Source organism: Pseudophryne corroboree, chromosome 7 (assembly GCF_028390025.1).
Source record: "Pseudophryne corroboree isolate aPseCor3 chromosome 7, aPseCor3.hap2, whole genome shotgun sequence".
Classification (NCBI taxonomy): domain Eukaryota; kingdom Metazoa; phylum Chordata; class Amphibia; order Anura; family Myobatrachidae; genus Pseudophryne; species Pseudophryne corroboree.
The window spans coordinates 490,807,702-490,829,369 of NC_086450.1; the positions used below are offsets into that span (position 1 = coordinate 490,807,702).

A 21,668-nucleotide genomic window follows, 5' to 3' on the forward strand; every position below is an offset into this window, starting at 1 on the left:
GTTAAGAGAGTAAGAAAGTCCACTTGCTTTTCAAATCCTTTATTAATAAGTATAGATGGTCTGAAATAAAGCCCATGGTCCAATAGGGCTTGTAAGTTCCAGGTCTATGGAGGTCATTCCGAGTTGTTCGCTCGCAAGGCGATTTTAGCAGAGTTGCTCACGCTAAGTCGCCGCCTACTGGGAGTGTATCTTAGCATCTTAAAATTGCGAACGATGTATTCGCAATATTGCGATTAGCACACCTCTTAGCAGTTTCAGAGTAGCTTCACACTTACTCTGCATCTGCGATCAGTTCAGTGCTTGTCGTTCCTGGTTTGACGTCACAAACACACCCAGCGTTCGCCCAGACACTCCTCCGTTTCTCAGGCCACTCCCGCGTTTTTCCCAGAAACGGTAGCGTTTTTTCCCACACGCCCATAAAACGGTCTGTTTCCGCCCAGTAACACCCATTTCCTGTCGATCACACTACGATCGCCTGAGCGATGAAAAAGCCTTGAGTAAAATACCTAACTTCATAGCAAATTTACTTGGCGCAGTCGCAGTGCGGACATTGCGCATGCGCACTAAGCGGAAAATCGCTGCGATGCGATGAAATTTACAGAGCGAACGACTCGGAATGAGGGCCTATGTACAATATTGCAGCAGCTGTCATTACCATTTGTCATGGTGGTATTTATTATATAACACTGTGGATGTATATTCCAGCATTGGGGAAAACACCACCGTTTCTTGCACATGACTGTTGATCAGCACTGGCCTGTGGAGTAAAATATTGTATGAAAAATGTAGTTAATTCAAATTGTACCTAAGTGACAACTCCTGGGGTCCCTCTAGTGGTGACAAGCAGTATAACAATGTCATATTTGTAAACCAACTAATTTGCAGCAACAAACTAAAATGGTTTAAAGTAGAGATGAGTGGTTAGGGAGCCAAGTCCACCCGAGCCAGAGCTTGGTTGTTCCCGGCAGTATGTTGTGGCAATGTTTAACAGATGTGCTATAAACTGCCGTGTGTTTGTGCTGCTGCTCTGTTGCTTAGCAACCTTCCAGCTCGCTGAAGCCTTTGGCCAATATTGGTGAAAACAATATTGTGAGCTGTGAGGTGGTCTCTGAGGCTTTTTAATAGGGACCTAGCCTTGCTTGACTCCACAACCTGTATAGTAAAGCCACAGGTAAGATCTTTATAATTATGTTGCAAGTCCGTTGCGGGGTGAACTTTTGGGGAATGGGGCTCCTTAGATTGCTCTGGCTGGGCCGCTTTGGGTCATCACCATCTAACATTTATTTTTAACACCTATATCACTCTGTTTGTTTGTTTGTATTTTATTTATGTAACATTTTCGCACATATTTAACTTTTTAAACACTTAACATTGATCAGCTCACCTCTTTTTAACAGTGATACTTCACTGCTGTCCTCTCTCTCTAATACTCATTAGCTACTTTCATTTGCCTAACACTCCCACTTCTATTCTTTATATGTGTGGTGCCCTGGGGTGGTTTGGGGGTACACTGCGCCCCAGAGGCAAACCCCTATAATGGTAGGGACCTGCTCTATGAGGATACCTTGACAATTGATGGACGGACTCATAATATTGGCCAATTTTATACCAAAACCTCAAATATGATTTATAATGAAAGTTATTTTAATTTTGCTGTTTCTATGTGGCAGCAGTGGTGTAACTCACAGAGACATTTGCCACTGGGCTCCGGCTGTCTGAGGAACCCTAAGAAAGAAAGACAGAGGGGCCTTCTGAACTACAAAATATCTCTCTCCACTCATTTCATAGTGACTTGCTGCTGTCCAAGCTCAGAAAGCCCCTTTGGAGACCCCTCTAGCTAAAGAGTCTAGAATGTGTCTGATAACAGATCAAAGTGTGTACAATGAGCTACAGCTCTGCTGCTGTGTCTTATATGAGAAAGGAAAGGAAAGGGGAGGGGGGTTTCAACCTTCTATTTAGCCTCCGTGTACCTGGCATGAACTTACACCCCTGTGTTGCAGTACTAAGTCTCAGGCAGGTAGCACATCCCATTATTGGTAGATAGGGTGTGCAGTCCAGGCCCCCTTACCCCAATGTATTCAAGGTGGTCAAAATTGACTGGAAATTAATGTTATTGAGGTTAATAATACTCTAGGAACAAAAAAAAGGCACAAATTATGAAATTTAGCTTTTTTTGTTAATTTTTTGGGAAAAATGCAAATCCAGAAGTCGAATCGGAGCCCAATACAAATCCAGAAATAATGTTCCGGCACACATTTGTAGTACAAAGGTTTATTCCAGGAAATCGTAAAGACAGACAATGCGCCAATTTGGTGTACTTTCTGTCTATCTCATCAGGAGGCCCTTTCTCTTAATTTGCTCCTTGCTTCCAATTTATTTTATCCAAGTGGCCTGCAGCCAGCTGAAACAGAACCCTGGCTTTAGGTATAAAATTCCAGATAAGTACCTTGGGTCCAGCTATCACAAGCTGTGTTTTGTGCCTTACGCGTTTCATTACATGAAACCTCACCACCTTCTCTTCCCTAATGCATCCCTCCAATCCATATTCCGCTGTATGTACTTCTTTAGTAATCAAACAGCTGATTCGGTTATGGTCTCGCTATTCTCTTAACGACGTGGGACTCTGGAGGGTAAGTATTGGAAAGATTGGTGCAGTGTGTACGGTGTGACCTGCAGTGTACGGAAGGTTCTCCTCTCTCCACAGAGGAATGCTGTAGCTCTGACAGAGTGACCATCGGGTTCTTGGTCACCTCCCTGACTACGACCCTTCTCCCTTGATTGCTCAGTTTAGACGGTCGGCCAGCTTCAGAGTCCTGGTGCTTCCGAACTTCTTCCTTTTACAGATGATGGAGGCCACTGTGCTGATTGGGACCTTCAAAGCAGCAGATATTTTTCTGTACCCTTCCCCAGATTTGTGCCTCAAGACTATCCTGTCTCGGTGGTCTACAGACAATTCCTTTGACTTGGTTTGTGCTCAGACATGCACTGTCAAGTGTGGTACCTTTAGACAGGTGTGTGCCTTTCCAAATCCTGTCCAATCAACTGAATTTACCACAGGTGGACTCCAATTAAGCTGTAGGAACATCTCAAGGATGATCAGTGGAAACAGGATGCACCTGAGCTCAATTTTGAGCTTCATGCCAAAGGCTGTCAATACTTTATGTACATGTGATTTCTTAGTTTTTATTTTTAATAAATTTGCAAAAATCTAAAAAAAAACTTTTCACGTTATCATTATGGGGTATTGTGTGTAGAATTTGGAGGGGAAAATTAAATTATTCCATTTTTGAATAAAGCTGTAACATTGGAAAAAGTGAAGTGCTGTGAATACTTTCCGGATGCACTGTACATACATGCGCACACACATCTCCACAGACATATTTTTACTTTGAATGACTGATCCACAGAAATTAATCAATAACATTTCACAATATTTATTTTGGAATTGTGGAACAATACATAATTTTCCATTCCTCTCTGTCATATACACACATCTAGTGCAACATTTACATTAAATACATTTACATATAAATAGAAGGGTGCAAGGTATCAGCCATTGCAGTGTTAAATAAAGAGGCAGGTGAGACAGGTAAGTACGTAAGAGGATCTCAGCTATCAGGAATGGTTATCGTTTCCATGCTTTGGGGATCATTTTATCAGGTTTGATTCCCACAGGGCTATCATCAGAAATTGTGGGGCCCAGGACTGACAAAAGCGACAGATGTCATACATTGTGATATTACATAGGGGTGGAGTGTTCTGGACCTACAGGAACGGTTCACAGAGAGCTGATGTGCAGTTGAAGGCTTGTTTTAAGATGTCCTCCCTGAACATCAGCCCGCTGTTGTTTCATAGCCTGGTGAATCTCTCCAGAAATTGGTGCTAGAAGCCTGGGGTGGTACACCAGTCCCCACAGTCCCCCCTGGATTCCCATATTCTTCTTCATCCACCAGTTACACACGGTAACGTGTCTTCCAGGCTTTGTAAACTCCACAGGGAATTAAACAGTATTTTAAGTCCAATAAAGAGAATCTGATTTTCTTCATTGACTCGATGTCTGGCCACGGATCATCAGCCATAATGCTGGGCTGTGGGGCTCATCCTAGTGTCCATTTGAGTATTAGAGGTGGAGGCATGGAATTCATTGTGAGGTTTGGGCATATCTTCTAGATGGTGCCAGGCAAAACGTGGAGGTATGGAGCTTGTCCCAGACAGGAGATGATGAGTCCTAATTATGGAGTTTATCATGGGGCTCCTCAGACTGAGGACTGAGACGAGAGGCTCAGTATGTTTGGGTGAGTTCTAGTGATGGTAATGTGTGAGAGCATCTCACATCGCTGTGGGATGTTGGGCCACTTACAGAACCAGCACCAGAGACAGGAGGAACAGCATCACAATAACCATTGACCCGACGTGGGCGTGAGCCCCGTTTCCTGGCCACAGGTCCTGTTTTGTAAAGGTAGCATTGCCCGTTGAATTCATCACTGTGCTATTAGGAGTTAAAATATTAGGAGACAAAACGTTTCCTCCATCACTGTACGGCAAAGACGGCACATAGCGCCGGAGCCAGGACTGGTAATATTGGGTTCGCGTGTAAACACCTGGATGATCGAGCTGTGCACACCCATACCCCCAGCTAACAATGCCGTACTGCAGCCAGACCCCATTCACATTGCACACAAGAGGGCCGCCCGAGTCGCCCTGAAATAACAAAGAACATTGTATAATAGTTATTAGACAATTGGAAACATGCTTTTGTGGTTTCAATGCGTTCAGTGATAGAGATATAGTGGTTCAGTGATATAGTGATAGTTATTTAGTGATACAGTGATACTATAATACAGTGATACTATAATACAGTGATATAGTAAAACAGTGGTTCAATGATAAAGTGATATAGTGATACAGTGGTATTGTGATCTAGTGATACAGTGGTTCAGTGAGTAGTGATATAGTTATATATACACGATACAGTGGTTCAGTGATACAGTGATATAGGGGGTCATTCCGAGTTGTTCGCTCGGTAAATTTCTTCGCATCGCAGCGATTTTCCGCTTAGTGTGCATGCGCAATGTCCGCAGTGCGACTGCGCCAAGTAAATTTGCTATGAAGTTAGTATTTTTACTCACTGCTTTTTCATCGTTCTGGTGATCGTAATGTGATTGACAGGAAATGGGTGTTTCTGGGCGGAAACTGGCCGTTTTATGGGTGTGTGTGAAAAAACGCTACCGTTTCCGGTGAAAACGCAGGAGTGGCCGGAGAAACGGGGGAGTGCCTGAGCGAACGCTGGGTGTGTTTGTGACGTCAAACCAGGAACGACAAGCACTGAACTGATCGCAGATGCCGAGTAAGTCTGAAGCTACTCTGAAACTGCTAAGAAGTGTGCTAATCGCAATATTGCGAATCCGTCGTTCGCAATTTTAAGAAGCTAAGATTCACTCCCAGTAGGCGGCGACTTAGCGTGAGTAAATCTGCTAAAATCAGCTTGCGAGCGAACAACTCGGAATGACCCCCATAGTGATACAGTAGTTCAGTGATATAGTGATAATGTGGTTCAGAGATACAGTGATATAGTGAAACAGTGGTTCAGTGATTTAGTGATACAGTAGTTCAGTGATACTGTGATATAGTGGTTCAGTGATATAGTAATATAGCGATACAGTGGTTCAATGACACAGTGATATAGGGATACAGTGGTTCAGTGATATAGTAATATAGTGATTCAGTGACACAGTGATATAGTGATACAGTGGTTCAGTGATAGCGTAATATAGGGATACAGTGGTTCAGTGATATAGTAATACAGTTATACAGTGAAATAGTGATACAGTGGTTCAGTAATACAGTGATATAGTTATACAGTGGTTCAGTGATATAGTGGTTTAGTGATACAGTGGTTCAGTAATACAGTGATGTAGTGACACAGTGATTCAGTGACAAAGTGATACAGTTATATAGTGATACAATGGTTCAGTGATAGTGATACAGTGTTTCAGTAATCTAATGATACAGTGGTTCAGTGATATAGTAATATAGTGATACAGTGGTTCAGTGATATAGTAATACAGTGATATAATAATGCAGTAATATAGTGATAATGTGGTTCAGTGATACAGTTATATAGTGATTAAGTGGTTCAGCGATATAGTGATACAGTGGTACAGTGATATAGTGATAACGTGGTTCAGTGATACAGTGATATAGTGAAATGGTGGTTCAGTGATTCAGTGGTTCAGTTATACAGTGGTTCAATTATAGTGGTTCAGTGATACAGTGGTACAGTGATGTAGTGATACAGTGATTCAGTGATATAGTGTTACAGTGGTACTGTGATACAGTGATACAGTTATACAGTGGTTCAGTGATATGATGATATAGTGGTTCAGTGATATAGTGATTCAGTGATACAGTGATATAGTGGTTCAGTAATATAGTGATACAGTGGTTTAGTAATATAGTGATACAGTGGTTCAGTGATACAGTGATATAGTAATACAGTGGTCCAGTGATACTGTGATACAGTGATACAGTGGTTCAGTGATATAGTCTTACAGTGGTTTAGTGATTCAGTGATATACTGATACAGTGGTTCAATGATACAGTGGTTCAGTGATTTAGTGATATAGTGGTTAAGTGATACAGTGATATAGTAATACAGTGGTTCAGAGATACTGTGATACAGCGATACAGTGGTTCAGTGATACAGTAATTTAGTGATACAGTGATTCAGTGATATACTGATACAGTGGTTCAGTGATACAGTGCCTCAGATAATTGTGAAACAATTTAACATACGGTGACATCAATATACTGTAAATACAATTAATCTCTCAGATCAATGCCAACATTATAGGTACCACGTGAGATGTGAGCTATAATATGGATAAGTTGTGTACAGTCTAATATAATGGAGCCCTGCAATGTATGAGGAGGATATATTTATTTTTTAGAAGATTTCTTCTCATTAATAATCTGGATATTCTGCTACCATCACTTGCCATGACTGTGTCCCGTTACTAAGGGCGATGTCAGTCGTGGTGGTGTTGTGCTCATGCCTGAATTCCAGAGGACTCATTACATGAAGCTGAAGGGACTCAGCTGCGCCTACTTTGAATTCCTCTAAACCCTCCTCCTACTTTTGGCACCCCAACCAGCCGATGTGGAACTACAAGTCACAGCTTGCACTCCTGCTGGACCACGAGCATCTTCTGCGTCGGTTCACTGAAAATAGCTAGTGTGTGATTGTACGACGCCAAGTGTTGTATTTATTATTTATCAAAGCAAACCCAACATTTCTGGTTGGTTGAGCTAAAGAATCGTAGCTCTTGTCTTCTGGAACTATTGGTTTTCCAATATGCCCGACAATTGGGGTAATTCCAAGTTGATCGCAGCAGGAATTTAGTTAGCAATTGGGCAAAACCATGTGCACTGGAGGGGGGGCGGGGGGGGTTGGGGGCAGATATAACATGTGCAGAGAGAGTTAGATTTGGGTGGGTTATTTTGTTTCTGTGCAGGGTAAATACTGGCTGCTTTATTTTTACACTGCAAATTAGATTGCAGATTGAACACACCCCACCCAAATCTAACTCTCTCTGCACATGTTATATCTGCCTCCCCTGCAGTGCACATGGTTTTGCCCAACTGCTAACAAAGAACTTGGAATTACCCCCAAAGGAGGGAAATGTCCAAATCTGTAATTGAGGTGTGAGGTGTGGTGCCTCTGGACTGGCTGAGCTGGATGGCTTTAGTGTGGCATACCTTTACATTCTATTAACACTTTTCACTTATTAATTTTCCAACACTATTTCTCTATTTTAATTACATTTCATTTTTGTATCACTTTCTCTATAGCTTCGGCTTCCTAAATACTAATTTATTAACACTATAGTTTTTTACACTGGTATGCTGCCATGGGCTTTCTGGCTTATGCTGGTGTTTTGGGGTGCCACACCCTTCACCTAGATATAGCGCTAGGGACAGTGCCGTAAATAGGTTTGTGCCGATGGTGCCTTGCCCACAGCGCAAGTGCAGTGAAGGCGCACCATCCGGCATCACACCCCTACGTACGGCCCTGTTAGCGATGGAGAAGTGTCATTTAGGCTGTGCACGGGCGCCTATCTCCAGCCGCCGCATCTGTGAGGGACAGTGAGTGCGCCAGTTCGTGTTACACAGATCCCCTCATTCACGGTAATGCCGCCCGTGAGCCCTGCCGCCGCCAGCATCCTTCAGTCGCCTGGGTCTCTACTGATGGCTCCCGTGAGCCCCGTTGCCGCCTGTGTCCTTCAGCCGCCTGGGTCTCTACTGATGGCTCCCGTGAGCCCCGCCGTTGCCTCTGAACTGCAGAGGGAGCATCGAGCGCTCGTTCAGCTAGGAAATGCCGCCAGTGAGATCCAACGCGACGGCACTAGAGAGGGACTGTGAGCGGCTGAAAATCAGTGTTTGCTGCTGCATCGCCCCAACAGGTAAACAACACACACACACACACACACACACACTCTCTCTCTCTCTCTCTCTCTCTCTCGACTCTGCTGCCGTAATGTGTAAAAAGGGGGACGCTGTCTTGCCGTAATGTGTAAAAAGGGGGACGCTGTCTTGCCGTAATGTGTAAAAAGGGGGACGCTGTCTTGCTGTAATGTGTAAAAAGGGGGACTGTCTTCCATAATGTGTAAAAAGGGGGACTGTCTGCCGTAATGTGTAAAAAGGGGGACTAGCTGCCGTAATGTGTAAAAAGGGGCTCTACCTGGTGTAGTGGCGCTACTGTGCAGCGTAATTTGAATAATGGAGACTACTGTGCACCGTAGTATGAATTGGTATTATTTTGTGGCCACGCCCCTATATATTTTTGGCGCGCCTAAGTCGCGCACTGCCCCTATCTTGCATGAGGGGGGGGGGGCGCCAAAGCCGTTTCTTGCACACAGCGCTAAAATGCCTAGTTACGGCACTGGCTAGGGACCCCAAATATACAGAGACGCCTTGATGCGGCTTTGGGGCTTAGTCAAACATTTGCGCAAATATGTGTAACCAAGATGTATGAATTCTAATATTATGTGGGATTTATATCTGGTTACTGTTATTGTTCAGGGTGCTAGGGGAAACAATGTCTGTCTTTTTTTCTTGCTTAGAAATACCCCTCCCTTTCGAGCACTTGAATGATAGATATCATTAAGCTGATTGAGTATCTACCATTATATATGCAAATCTGTTCTCCGCACACACACACACGTGCACACAAGTGCCATCACGCCTTGTTTCACAATAGCTGTATATTACCACATACCTGGCATGAATCTTTGTTCCCCTGCTGGTACCCGGCGCAGACCATGTCATTATGGATCAGCTGCAGGTTGGGGTTCAAGCCCATGCTGGACTGGTACATGTAATTGCAGTTAGCATTGGCGATCAGAGCCACCTGTACCATCTGCAGGGTTTGAGGGGAGGGCAGTGGCACTGTTGGGAAAGAAGGAGAGAACGTCTCTATACAAGCACCGATAGTCATTCTGTGAGAGTTCCCTGGTCACCCACATAACAAGTAATCCTTAGGCCTCCCTTTAATAAACGAAACATCTTTATTTCAGCTGGAGAAAACACTTTTATTCTCTTCTCCCTAATTATAGAAGAGAAAACTGCAGTGAAGTCGGCGATTTCACCGAGTTTTCTCTTCCTGATACAGGAGAGATGTGTCTTTTTACTGCTTGAAACATCTCCCCCAAAGCCCCCATAGGCTTCAATGGGGAATGATCAGTTGCAATATGTTTACACAGTGAATATAACAGAAAAGTGCCTTAGCGCCAACAATAGATCAGCTGCACACAGACTGGTCTAAAAGGTATCCCCAATACCAAAGATAAATGCAGGTAAGGTTTAGGTAAGACCAGATGTCGTGCGCTTAATTGAATTAAAATAGAGGATACTTTCCTCACAGATATTCTGTTATAAACTTCATACAAATAGGGTCCACATGTGGAAAGAAACAGAATTCAAAATATGGAGGTCATTCCGAGTTGTTCGCTCGCAAGCTGATTTTAGCAGAGTTACACACGCTAAGCCGCCGCCTACTGGGAGTGAATCTTAGCTTATCAAAATTGCGAACGATGTATTCGCAATATTGCGATTACAAACTTCTTAGCAGTTTCTGAGTAGCTCCAGACTTACTCGGCATCTGCGATCAGTTCAGTGCTTGTCGTTCCTGGTTTGACGTCACAAACACACCCAGCGTTCGCCCAGACACTCCCCCGTTTCTCCAGCCACTCCTGCGTTTTTTCCGGAAACGGTAGCGTTTTTTCCCACACGCCCATAAAACGGCCTGTTTCCGCCCAGAATCACCCATTTCCTGTCAATCACACTACGATCGCCTGAGCGATGAAAAAGTCGTGAGTAAAATTCCTAACTTCTTAGCAAATTTACTTGGCGCAGTCGCAGTGCGAACATTGCGCATGCGCACTAAGCGGAAAATCGCTGCGATGCGAAAAAATTTACAGAGCGAACAACTCGGAATGAGGGCCATAGTGTAGTATATTTCAAAACTGAAAGTGAGTAGAATTAATCATATATTTGATGCACGGATGGTGCCAATGGAGATGGATGGAAGATTACCAGAACTAAGTGTAGTGCAGGCCTCTATAAATGCCTCTCCAAGTATTTCACGGCTAGGATGATCTTGCATCAAACCCCTCACAGGCCCTCTGTCATCGGCCTTTGTCACCGCCACTTCCCTGAAACGAAATTCATAAAGGGAAAACAAAATTCCACATATAGTGTAGTAGGTTCGGTATAAAATGTAATTTTAATAAATACAATTAAAAAGTAGCTGATGTACAAAGAATGGGTAATGAATGGAGAATTACCACAAATATGATAACAAACAGCGTTGAAAGTCAGTCACTGATAAGGTGTAACTCAAGTGTCCCTTATCGTCAAAAAGGTAAAGTTGGAGGTTTACCGGATTTTCAAGAAGTTTGTGCCTTTCTGGTGTCAAATCAAGGGGAAACTGGCTCCGGAACCCTTCTCCCAAGTAGCACACAAATCCGTCCGTCCGGTGAAGCCCTTTGTCACGCAAAGTTTTCCTATCATGCAGTGCCGACCGGTTTCGGGATATCTCCCTTCATCAAGGCTGCATGACAGGAACTGGACCTGAGCTATTTATGCTCTGTGTGTAAATGACTTCGGGTCATCGGGGTCATCTGTGTAACTCCAACACAGGAGCCGGAGGGGGGGGGGGGGGGGGGGGGGATTGTCGCGCCAGAAGACCGAAGCGGGATAAGGGATTGCGCAATGCTATCCGCCAAAGAAGCGGTGGGCCACCCCAGTCCCCCGGTTACGGAGGATAACAAGGGAGCCACCGCCGACACCACAGCGGCACAAATGGCGGACAAGACGGTGACGTCCACCAAGGGTGCAGCCGCAGGGGCAGGCAAAGTAAGAACGGACCCGCTCCGCGAGTCACGCGCCCGACGTGAGGTACGCAAACCTCCTGTCGGGAGCAAGGACCGGAGGATCCCTCACTGTCGGGAATCACGGCACAACCGTCTTGCTGAGCTAAACCGCGGGTAGACCGCTGACGCCTGGACCGTCTACCAACCCGAGCGTCGGCCACAGGAGGAGAAGTCGGAGAGTCATCACCACTAGAAGGGGGCAGCGCGACGTCGGACTGAGAGCTGACCGCAGAAGCGTCGGCAGGAGACAACTGGACGCGGGGAGGGGGTGCTGGTTCGCGAGCCGCCTGCGCACGCTGCCCCTAGTGGGGTGAGTTGCTGGCAGGCGAGACCCCGGTCGGTGTCCGCCAGGAGCCGCGCGGCCACGGGCGGTGGCCGAACTACTCACCAAGGGATGCGCCCTGGAATGGCCCGGCGCCACAGGCCCAACCATGGAAGGTGAGGTCGGGCGGGCAGGCCCACCGCGGGCGGGCGCGGGCCGCCCCATGCACAACAGGCCCCGCGCTGTCTGAAACCGGCAACGCTCCCCCCCCCCCACAGGCGCGGAGCGGGGGCGACGTCCCACCCCGACGCAGGAGGGCGCTGACCGCATTGATACAGGTAAGGGGGGTAGTGGCACAGAGGGGGTATGCCTGCCCGCCTGCTTCCGGCAGCCGCGCGACCCCCCAGCCGCCCACTGGAAGATACAGTGCCACAGCTGAAGACTGGGGAGAGCCGCCGTGCCACAGGGCGGGAGCTCCGTCCCCGCCCCACGTGACCCGTGCGGCCATCTGCTGCAACACGCGGCGGGGCCAGGGACGGCAGAACACCGTCCCTGGCAGGCCGCCTGAGACGCCTCCAGCTCCCCGGCGCTCCGTCCACCGCTGACCGCATCGGGGAAGGAGACGGAGAGTGCGCACGTGGGGGAGCGCGGGCGGGCAGCCGAGCTCGGCCGCGCACAGCCCTCGTCTCCCTAGTAGCAGCCGCAGCAGGGCTACCCCAACCCGGCAGGACATCAGAGGAGCCTAAAAGCCGGGGCGGGGAGTTATGTGTATACTAGGAGACTTTGGAAAATTAGCATTACTAAATCATCAAAGCATGATTAAAGTTAGATGAACCGGAAGTACGGAGGATAGGTCCTCCAACCAAAAGTGCAGATTTTTGATTTTAGAGGGAACATTTTTAAGGGATTAAGTTGTTATATTCAGATTACTTCACAATTTGAGAGGTGGAGTTTAAACCTGTTTTGGAGTTACACAGATGACCCCGATGACCCGGAAGTAAATTACACACAGAGCATAAATAGCTCAGGTCCAGTTCCTGTCATGCAGCCTTGATGAAGGGAGATATCCCGAAACCGGTCGGCACTGCATGATAGGAAAACTTTGCGTGACAAAGGGCTTCACCGGACGGACGGATTTGTGTGCTACTTGGGAGAAGGTTCCGGAGCCAGTTTCCCCTTGATTTGACACCAGAAAGGCACAAACTTCTTGAAAATCCGGTAAACCTCCAACTTTACCTTTTTGACGATAAGGGACACTTGAGTTACACCTTATCAGTGACTGACTTTCAACGCTGTTTGTTATCATATTTGTGGTAATTCTCCATTCATTACCCATTCTTTGTACATCAGCTACTTTTTAATTGTATTTATCAAAGTTAAATTTTATACCGAACCTACTACACTACGGCCCTCATTCCGAGTTGTTCGCTCGCAAGGCGATTTTAGCAGAGTTGCTCACGCCAAGCCTACGCCTACTGGGAGTGTATCTTAGCATCTTAAAATTGCGAACGATGTATTTGCAATATTGCGATTACAAACTACTTAGCAGTTTCAGAGTAGCTTCACACTTACTCGGCATCTGCGATCAGTTCAGTGCTTGTCGTTCCTGGTTTGACGTCACAAACACACCCAGCGTTCGCCCAGACACTCCCCCGTTTCTCCGGCCACTCCTGCGTTTTTTACGGAAACGGTAGCGTTTTTATCCACACGCCCATAAAACGCCGTGTTTCCGCCCAGAAACACCCATTTCCTGTCAATCACACTACGATCACCGGAGCGATGAAAAAGCCGTGAGTAAAAATCCTATCTTCATGGCAAAATTACTTGGCGCAGTCGCAGTGCGAACATTGCGCATGCGTACTAAGCAGAAAAACGCTGCAATGCGAAGAAATTTACAGAGCGAACGACTCGGAATGAGGGCCTATATGTGGAATTTTGTTTTCCCTTTATGAATTTCATTTCTGGGAAGTGGCGGTGACAAAGGCCGATGACAGAGGGCCTGTGAGGGGTTTGATGCAAGATCATCCTAGCCGTGGAATACTTGGAGAGGCCTGCACTACACTTAGTTCTGGTAATCTTCCATCCATCTCCATTGGCACCATCCGTGCATCAAATATATCATTAATTCTACTCACTTTCAGTTGCAGTATGTTATTTACGAAGTAGAGAAACTTTTCTCCAGATGTTAACACCCTTTTTATATGGTGTTAACTAGGGATAGCAGAAAACACACACTTAATCGGGCACGTAAATAATAAAACATTAAAGAATTTGAGTGTTAAATGCTTTTTTCCGTATATACACAGTATATATATATATATATATATATATATATATATATATATATATAGAGAGAGAGAGAGAGAGAGAGAGAATTACCTCCTTCTTTAATACCCCCCCATCCTGTCACCCAGCACATGGTACCCACTGTAAGATCCACAGACTGGGAGGGGAGGCAGGCGGGAAGGATGTAAGGGGTAAATTTGAGAGGGGTGTCCAGCTGCACCAGTGCAATGTCTCCACTGGATCCCTCTTCGGTGAAGGCCGGGTTGATAATGACTTGTTTCACTTTTCTGGACACTGTTTGTGGGTTCTGCAGGATTGACAGATTATACGCCCCTATATACACTTCATATCCCGAGATATCGAGGGGCCTGTAACAGAAGGGAAAACTCAGATATTACATGGAACCTCTCCTATAGATGGGTATACATTGCATCTGTGAGCAGGAGACGGACAAAGCAGACCCTGGCATCAGTGACAGCGGGTCAGGACGGGGCCAAGGGCCAATCTGTTGGTTCCCTGGCCCCTTCATAAGCACCAGGAGCGCTCAAAGTGGAAGTTGCTGAATGCTCTTTGTACAAAGCACCAGAGGCATTTCCACACAGTGATTTGGAGCCACTGTCAGGGGCAAACACAGGAGGGGAGTTTCCAAATGTTTGATATCAGAGCGATTGTCGCCAGCCCATGAAGAATGTACTAGTGGGATAGGTGGTGGAAGGAAGAATGAGAGAAACTGGAGTATAGATAATGGGATGAAATCTGCAGAAGGGGTACAGCTGGTGTTCCAATATAATGTCGATTGTGGGCATGTGTTTGAATAAAAGATAATAATGCTCTTAGTAACTATCAAATCAGTTTATCTTAAAATACCAGAAGCTCTTTGTTAGGTGGGTCTCTAATACCCCCTTTCCATCTACAAGAAAATCTTGGGTTATAGCACATGAATTCTGGATTTTTGTCAGTGGAAACTGCTTGACCTAGGTCCAGTGACCCGGGAATCCAACCCTACTAGCAGGGATTTTCCTGGGAAGGACCTGGCTATAGCTCACTATAATCATATAACCCGGGCCAATGCAACCCAGGATTAGAACGTTTATGCTACATGTGTTCCTAAAGAGCAACGTGGTACCCATTCCATAAATGGGTCCATCCGGATATCTCTATGCATTGCAAATATACATAAAAGAGTTCCTCCCTGGATCTGGACCATAGGAGCTATTGGTGATTTGATATGCTCTTTGCAACGTGCGTTCAGTATACGGCTGGCCTACTTTAAGGGGTCAACCCTTTAACATTGTTAGTTACTGTGCATATGTTTTTATTCTGTAAGCGTAAAGCCATTTTTTTTTTTAATGTATAGTAACGTTTGGAAGATAATGCACTATTGTTTTAGGGTGAGGGTCCATGACGACATCATTGGAGGTTACAAAGAAACCTTTAGATGACCTACATGTGAGTGCATCTGTAGAAATAATAAGCGTTACACACAGCTTAGTGTCTATAGCACCAGTGATTGCCTATGTACTTACGTTTCAAAGCAGTGAGCGGCCGTCAGTACCCAGGAGTCAGTGATGACTGATCCCCCGCAAAGGGGAGCGTTATTCTGCTGCAGGCTGACCTGCCACGGCCACTGTCCAGCTGCTGCATCCACACCTCCAACAATGCGGTCAGAAATCACAGGCCTCCCACAGATTGCGCCTTCAGGAGAGACTGATGGTCAGATGGTCAATGCATAGGCTGATATAAAGTATACTCTATACACAGAGCCTGTTTCATGGCCATTTTACTGTATAGCCTCCTGGCTGGTGCCTCCGGAGCTTCTTGTGAGGCCGGTAGAGAATTCTGCCTGACTGATCTGATTGTGGATTACACCCAGTCAGAATGCAGCACTCGCTACCTGCATCCCAGGCTGCAGCCAGGCACTGAATGACTGTCTGCGTGCTGATTGGTGGATGGTTGGAGCTATCCAGCAAATCAGGGTGCTGAAAGCTATTCACTGTATGGAAGCATGTGGAGAAACAGGGTTCACTACGATATGCCGGCGGTCGGGTTCCCGGCAACCAGCATACCGGCGCCGGGAACCCGACCGCCAGCTTACCGACAGTGTGGCGAGCGCAAATGAGCCCCTTGCGGGATCGCTGCGCTCGCCACGCAACGGGCACGGTGGCGCGATACGTGCGCCACACTATTTTATTCTCCCTCCAGGGGGGTCGTGGACCCCCACGAGGGAGAATAATTGTCGGTATGCCGGCTGTTGGGGTCCCCGGCGTCGGTATACTGTGCGCCGGGATCCCGTCAGCCGGCATACTGAAGACCACCCGGAGAAACGGTGCGAGACCGCATGAGTGGTAAATTATGATGTTTTTATTTATTTATTCCCGTGAATGGACGGGTAGAGGCCCCAGTGCTTGCTTTGTCCGGGGCCAACAAGGCCAGTTTAAGAATTCACGGGGCACTAGGCAAGTTACTGATTTTGACTTCCTGTCCATCTTAGAGATGTGTGTGGGCCCCCGTGTTTTGGATTTGGTTTTTGCAAAACCACCCTCAAGTGTTTTGGTTAGGATTTGGTTTTGGATTTCTTTAAAATTTATAAAAACAGCTAAACTCTTGTCATTAAGAGCTCCATTGGTTTATTCCTAAAACACCACTAAACCCTTATAACCTGAATCTATCATTAACCTACTAAACCAGAAATATATTTTTACAGAACCTCTCATCATTAAACCCCCTTTAAACCCCCTTTAAACTTAGGTACTTAAGAATAAACTTAACACTATAAATAACAACACCAACACAAAAACTGAGACGGACACATAAACGGCTTGGCTTAAAGGTCACAGCTATTTATTAATTTTTGTATCACACCCTAGGGGACGACTAAAACGCCCCCCCGTCATGAGGACTCACCACGCCTCCTGGGCCAAGACTGAGCGCCCTCGCATGAAGAGCGCCCAGTCTCCTCACCAACACCACCCGGCTTCCTAGCCTTGTCAAAACCTTTCTTCATCTCCTGAGTGAGGGTGAAGAAATCCACAAACTTACCCCTACGAATCTTATCACGCACACTCTTACACAGATCGTGCAGTATCGCGGTATTAGCGCAATGCACTGCATCCGTACCCCCTCAGAACTAGCAGGAGCAGCCAGCCCCGCCGGAGCCGGCAAGACCGGAACAGCCACAGCAGCAGCAGCCATCTTAACAAGCATGCACTCAATCAACCTAGCCAGCTTATGCGGACGCGGGTGCGACCCAGACGAATGAGAACCCGAGCTAGAAGAAGAACTAGATACAGAACCATCCCCCAATGCAGCAAACAATTCCAACTCACCGGTCCCAGACACCAACGGAACTCCGGACACCGAAACAGCAGGAGGTGCCGTGCTCCCAGCCGGAGGGGACACCTCACCGGGCACAGACACTGCGGCCGAAGATGTCCCAGGAACCACCGGAGTAATCACCAAGGAAACAGGAGCTGTAACTGAAGAAGAAGCATCAGCAGGCAACGAAGCAGCAGAAGCCATACCAGGAGCTGCGGGGGGAGTGGGCGGAGGTGTGCGGGGGGGGGAGGCACCCTGAGATCCTCCTTAATCTCAGAGCACAACCTTACACGATGACACGCCCACGATGACACGATGCCCCCCCCCCCCCCCCCCGACTGTGGCCCTCTCCAACTTCCGTCAGAACACACGACCCATAGGAATGACCCGACAGGCAAAATTCAGGGAATCCAACATCAATTGGACCTCATGCAGGCGCAACCCCAAGCAACCCTCAATCTGGCCCAAAAGCTTTAGGACCTTATCAGCAGACAACAATGACAGCTAGCCATCGTATCGACCTCATTACCCTAATACAACAAGCATGTAGCGGGGCCTTCCGTCTTGTCATTCACCACGGCACACCTAAGACCCTGAACAAAGCTTGATCCGAATAAAGGACATCTGCACAGACATCACTCTCATCCAGCCCCACAAAAAGAAAATTGTCCAAAAAGTGTGCAATGCCAACATGACCAGTTCCAGCGGCAACACACCAATGTATAAACGAACTAAACTTTTCAAAGTAGGCACAAGACACAGCACGGCCCACGGGCAAACACTTATCTACATAGAAACCACCGCTGATCCGGAAACCCATATAACGAAAGGACTCAGGATGCAACGGTAAGAAACGAAACGCAGACTCAACGTCCAACTTAGCCAACAGGGCACTGCTCCCAAAACTATGAATAAGGATGAGGGCATCATCAAACGACTGGTACACAAAACGACAAGCCGAAGCCGGAATGGTATCACTGATGAAGGGACCCTGGGGATAGGAAAAATGCTGAATAATCCGGAATTTCCCCGGGCCCTTCTTCTCACCGCACCAACTGCGCTACATAAACAGGGGAGGGGGCCTTAACTAGAGTCGGCACTAGTGTCCCCCTTAACTACAGCAACGGCTCCCTTGGCACGTCGGCAATCCTTAGCGGGATGTTCTCCTGCACAAACGCGGCAAGAGTATCGAAAACTACATACAGACCCCCGTGTACAACGGGAGTCATTGAAAGCAAAACATTTCCCCTTCGCCACCCCTGACACAACCGCGCGAGAAACAGGGGGCGTCTTACGGGACTGGGAAACCTCCTCCGGGGGCTTATGCTACTGGGACACCTCTAGCCAAATCTCCACATCCTTGGCACCAAAAGGCAAAACCACTGAACCATCATGTTTCATCCGAAACTCCAAATCATACTCCCGCCACGCAGCCCACTTATGCCGCAAATACATATCCTGAACCAAAAAAATATTTTCAGCACATTCAAATGGTCCGCTGGGCGCGTCTCAGTGTGACAAGCACCAAAAACCAACATACACTTCAACCACAACTGAGGAATTTGATACCTACCGGTTATTCCTTTTCTTGTAGTCCATAGTAGATACTGGGAAGTACTTCAGTACTATGGGGTATAGATCGGGTCCACTGGAGCCTGGCACTTTAAGAAATCAATTAGTGTGTGCTGGCTCCTGCTCTTTAATGCCCCTCCTAGCAGACTCAGTCTAGGAAACTGTGCCCGAGGAGACGGACATACCTTGAGAGAAGGATATAAACACAAAAAAAGGTGAGGTAACGAACCAACACACAACAACAACAACAAGATAGCAGAGCTAACCAGAACATAGGAAAGCAACGCTAACTATAGCAAGGATAACAACGCTAACCAAACATGGAACAGGGAAAGCAACAGCAGAACCAACCAAGAACACTTACAACCATGTAAGCAGGAAATCAAAGCACTGAGGTGGGCGCCCAGTATCCCCTATGGACTACGAGAAAAGGAATTACCGGTAGGTATCAAATTCCTATTTTCTCTAACGTCCTAGTGGATACTGGGAAATACTTTAGTACAATGGGGACGTCCCAAAGCTCCCAGAGCGGGAGAGTGCTGAGACCCCTACAAAACCGCGTGATTAAACTGAAGGTCATCCCTGGCCATGGTATCGAACCTGTAGAATTTTATGAATGTGTTTGAACCTTACCAAGTAGCTGCACGGCACAACTGTGAGGCCGAAACACCCTGGGCAGCTGTCCAGGAAGAACCAACTGACTGACCTAGTAGAGTGGGCCTGGATAGAACTCAGCAGCGGCAATGCTGCCGAAGAATATGCTTGTTGAATGGTCAACCTGAGCCAATGAGCAATGGACTGCTTAAAAGCACGACAACCAATTTTGGTAGCGTCATAAAGGACAAAAAGAGAGTCAGACTTCCTGTGACGAGCTATCCTCTTGACATATATCCTCAAAGTCTTCACAACGTCCAAGGACTTTGGAGCAACCGATGTGTCAGACAGTACCGGAAAAACTATCAATTGATTAATGTGAAAAGGAGATACCAATTTTGGCAAAAACTGTGGGCGAGTCCTGAGCTCGGCCCTATTCTCATGAAATATCAAATATGGGCTCTTACAGGATAAGGCCCCCAATTTTGACACATGTCGTGCAGAGGCCAAAGCCAGCAACGTGACCATCTTCCACATTAGATATTTCAAGACCACCCTGTGTAAGGGCTCAAAACAGCCCGACTGTAGGAAAGTCAGAACCACACTGAAATCCCACGGAGCCGTGGGAGGGACAAAAGGTGGCTGAATGTGAAGAACACCCTTTACAAAAGTCTGTACCTCTGGAAGTATTGCAAGTTGTTTCTGGAAGAATATAGAGAGGGCCGAAATCTGAACTTTGAGTGAGCCTAACCGTAGGCCCTTATCCACACCTGCTTGCAGGAAAAGCAGAAAACGGCCAAGTCGAAATTTCGCAGGAGGATATTTTCTACCATTGCACCACGAGACATATTTCTTCCAGATACGGTGGTAGTATTTAGACGTGACCACCTTACGGGCCTGGACTATAGTGGAAACCACCTTGGATGGGAGACCCTTTCTTGTTAAGATCTCCCTATCAAACTTCCAAGCCTTTAAACGTAGCCGCAGTAAGTCTGGATAGACAAACAGTCCTTGTTGAAGAAGGTACTTGCGTAGCGGCAGAGGCCCAGGGATCCTCCAGAGACATGGTCAGGAGATCTGCATACCAGGCCCGGCGGGGCCAATCCGGACCAATTAGAATTGCCTGAACTCTTTCCCCTTTGAGTCTTTTTAGAACTCTTGGAATAAGAGGGATTGGAGGAAACAGGTACACAAACTGGTAGTTCCATGGCGCCGTCGGAGCGTTCTGGTGGCACAGTAATGATGAACTTCTTGTTGAGACGAGAAGCCATTAGGTCTATCTGCGGACAGCCCCACCTGTGAATCAGTTGTAGGAACACCTGAGGATGAAGGCCCCATTCCCCCGGATAGAAGTCGTGCCTGCTGAGGAAGTCCGCTTCCCAGTTGTTCTCTCCAAGAATTAAGATGGCTGAGAAGGCTCTTGCGTTGGCTTCTGCCCAGAGGAGTATCCTTGACACCTCTCTCACTGCGACCCTGCTTCTTGTTCCTCCCTGTCGGTTGATGTACGCCACCGCCGTGGCGTTGTCCGACTGCACCTGGATGGCCTGATTCCGAAGGAGATAGGATGCTTGCAGAAGAGCATTGTAAATTGCCCAGAGTTTCAGGACAATGATGGGAAGAGCAGATTCCTGACTCGACCACTTCCCCTGAAACTGGTACCCCTGGGTCACAGCACCCCAACCCCGGAGGCTGGCATCCGTGGTCAGCAGGGTCCAAGACTGGGTGCTGAAAGTCCGACCCTCCATGAGGTGAGAGATCTGCAGCCACCATAACAGGGAGATCCGTGCTTTTGGTGAAAGAGTTATTCTCTGGTGCATGTGCAGGTGAGAACCTGACCACTTATCCAGCAGATCCAGCTGGAATGGATGTGCATGAAACCTGCCGCATTGTATTGCCTCATAGGAGGCTACCATCTTGCCCAGCAATCGAATGCAAAGATTAATAAAAACCTTGCGAGGCCGGTGCACTGAGCAAATCATTGCCCGGATAGTCAAGGCCTTGTCCATCGGAAGGAATACCTTCTGAGATACTGTGTCCAGGATCATTCCCAGGAATTTAAGTCTCTGACACGATTCCAGGTGAGACTTCTGGAAATTTAGGATCCATCCATGGTCCGTAAGCAGCCGAGTTTGCAAGTCGAGGCTGCGTAGCAGTTGTTACCTGGACACCGCCTTTATCAGGAGATCGTCCAAGTATAGGACAATGTT

The 21,668-nt window shown here is 47.0% G+C and overlaps 1 protein-coding gene across 1 annotated transcript; it reads right to left on the bottom strand.

The window, feature by feature from the left end:
- Nucleotides 1-4,356: 4,356 nt before the first annotated feature.
- LOC134944424 (serine protease 27-like) lies at nt 4,357-17,499 on the bottom strand. The gene is made up of 5 exons (XM_063933002.1): nt 17,307-17,499; nt 15,507-15,687; nt 14,074-14,348; nt 9,278-9,447; nt 4,357-4,701 (listed from the first exon to the last, which is right to left on the bottom strand). The coding sequence occupies exons 1-5, from the start codon at nt 17,497-17,499 to the stop codon at nt 4,357-4,359; spliced, it is 1,164 nt and encodes a 387-aa protein (XP_063789072.1).
- Between the last annotated feature and the right edge of the window lie 4,169 nt (nt 17,500-21,668).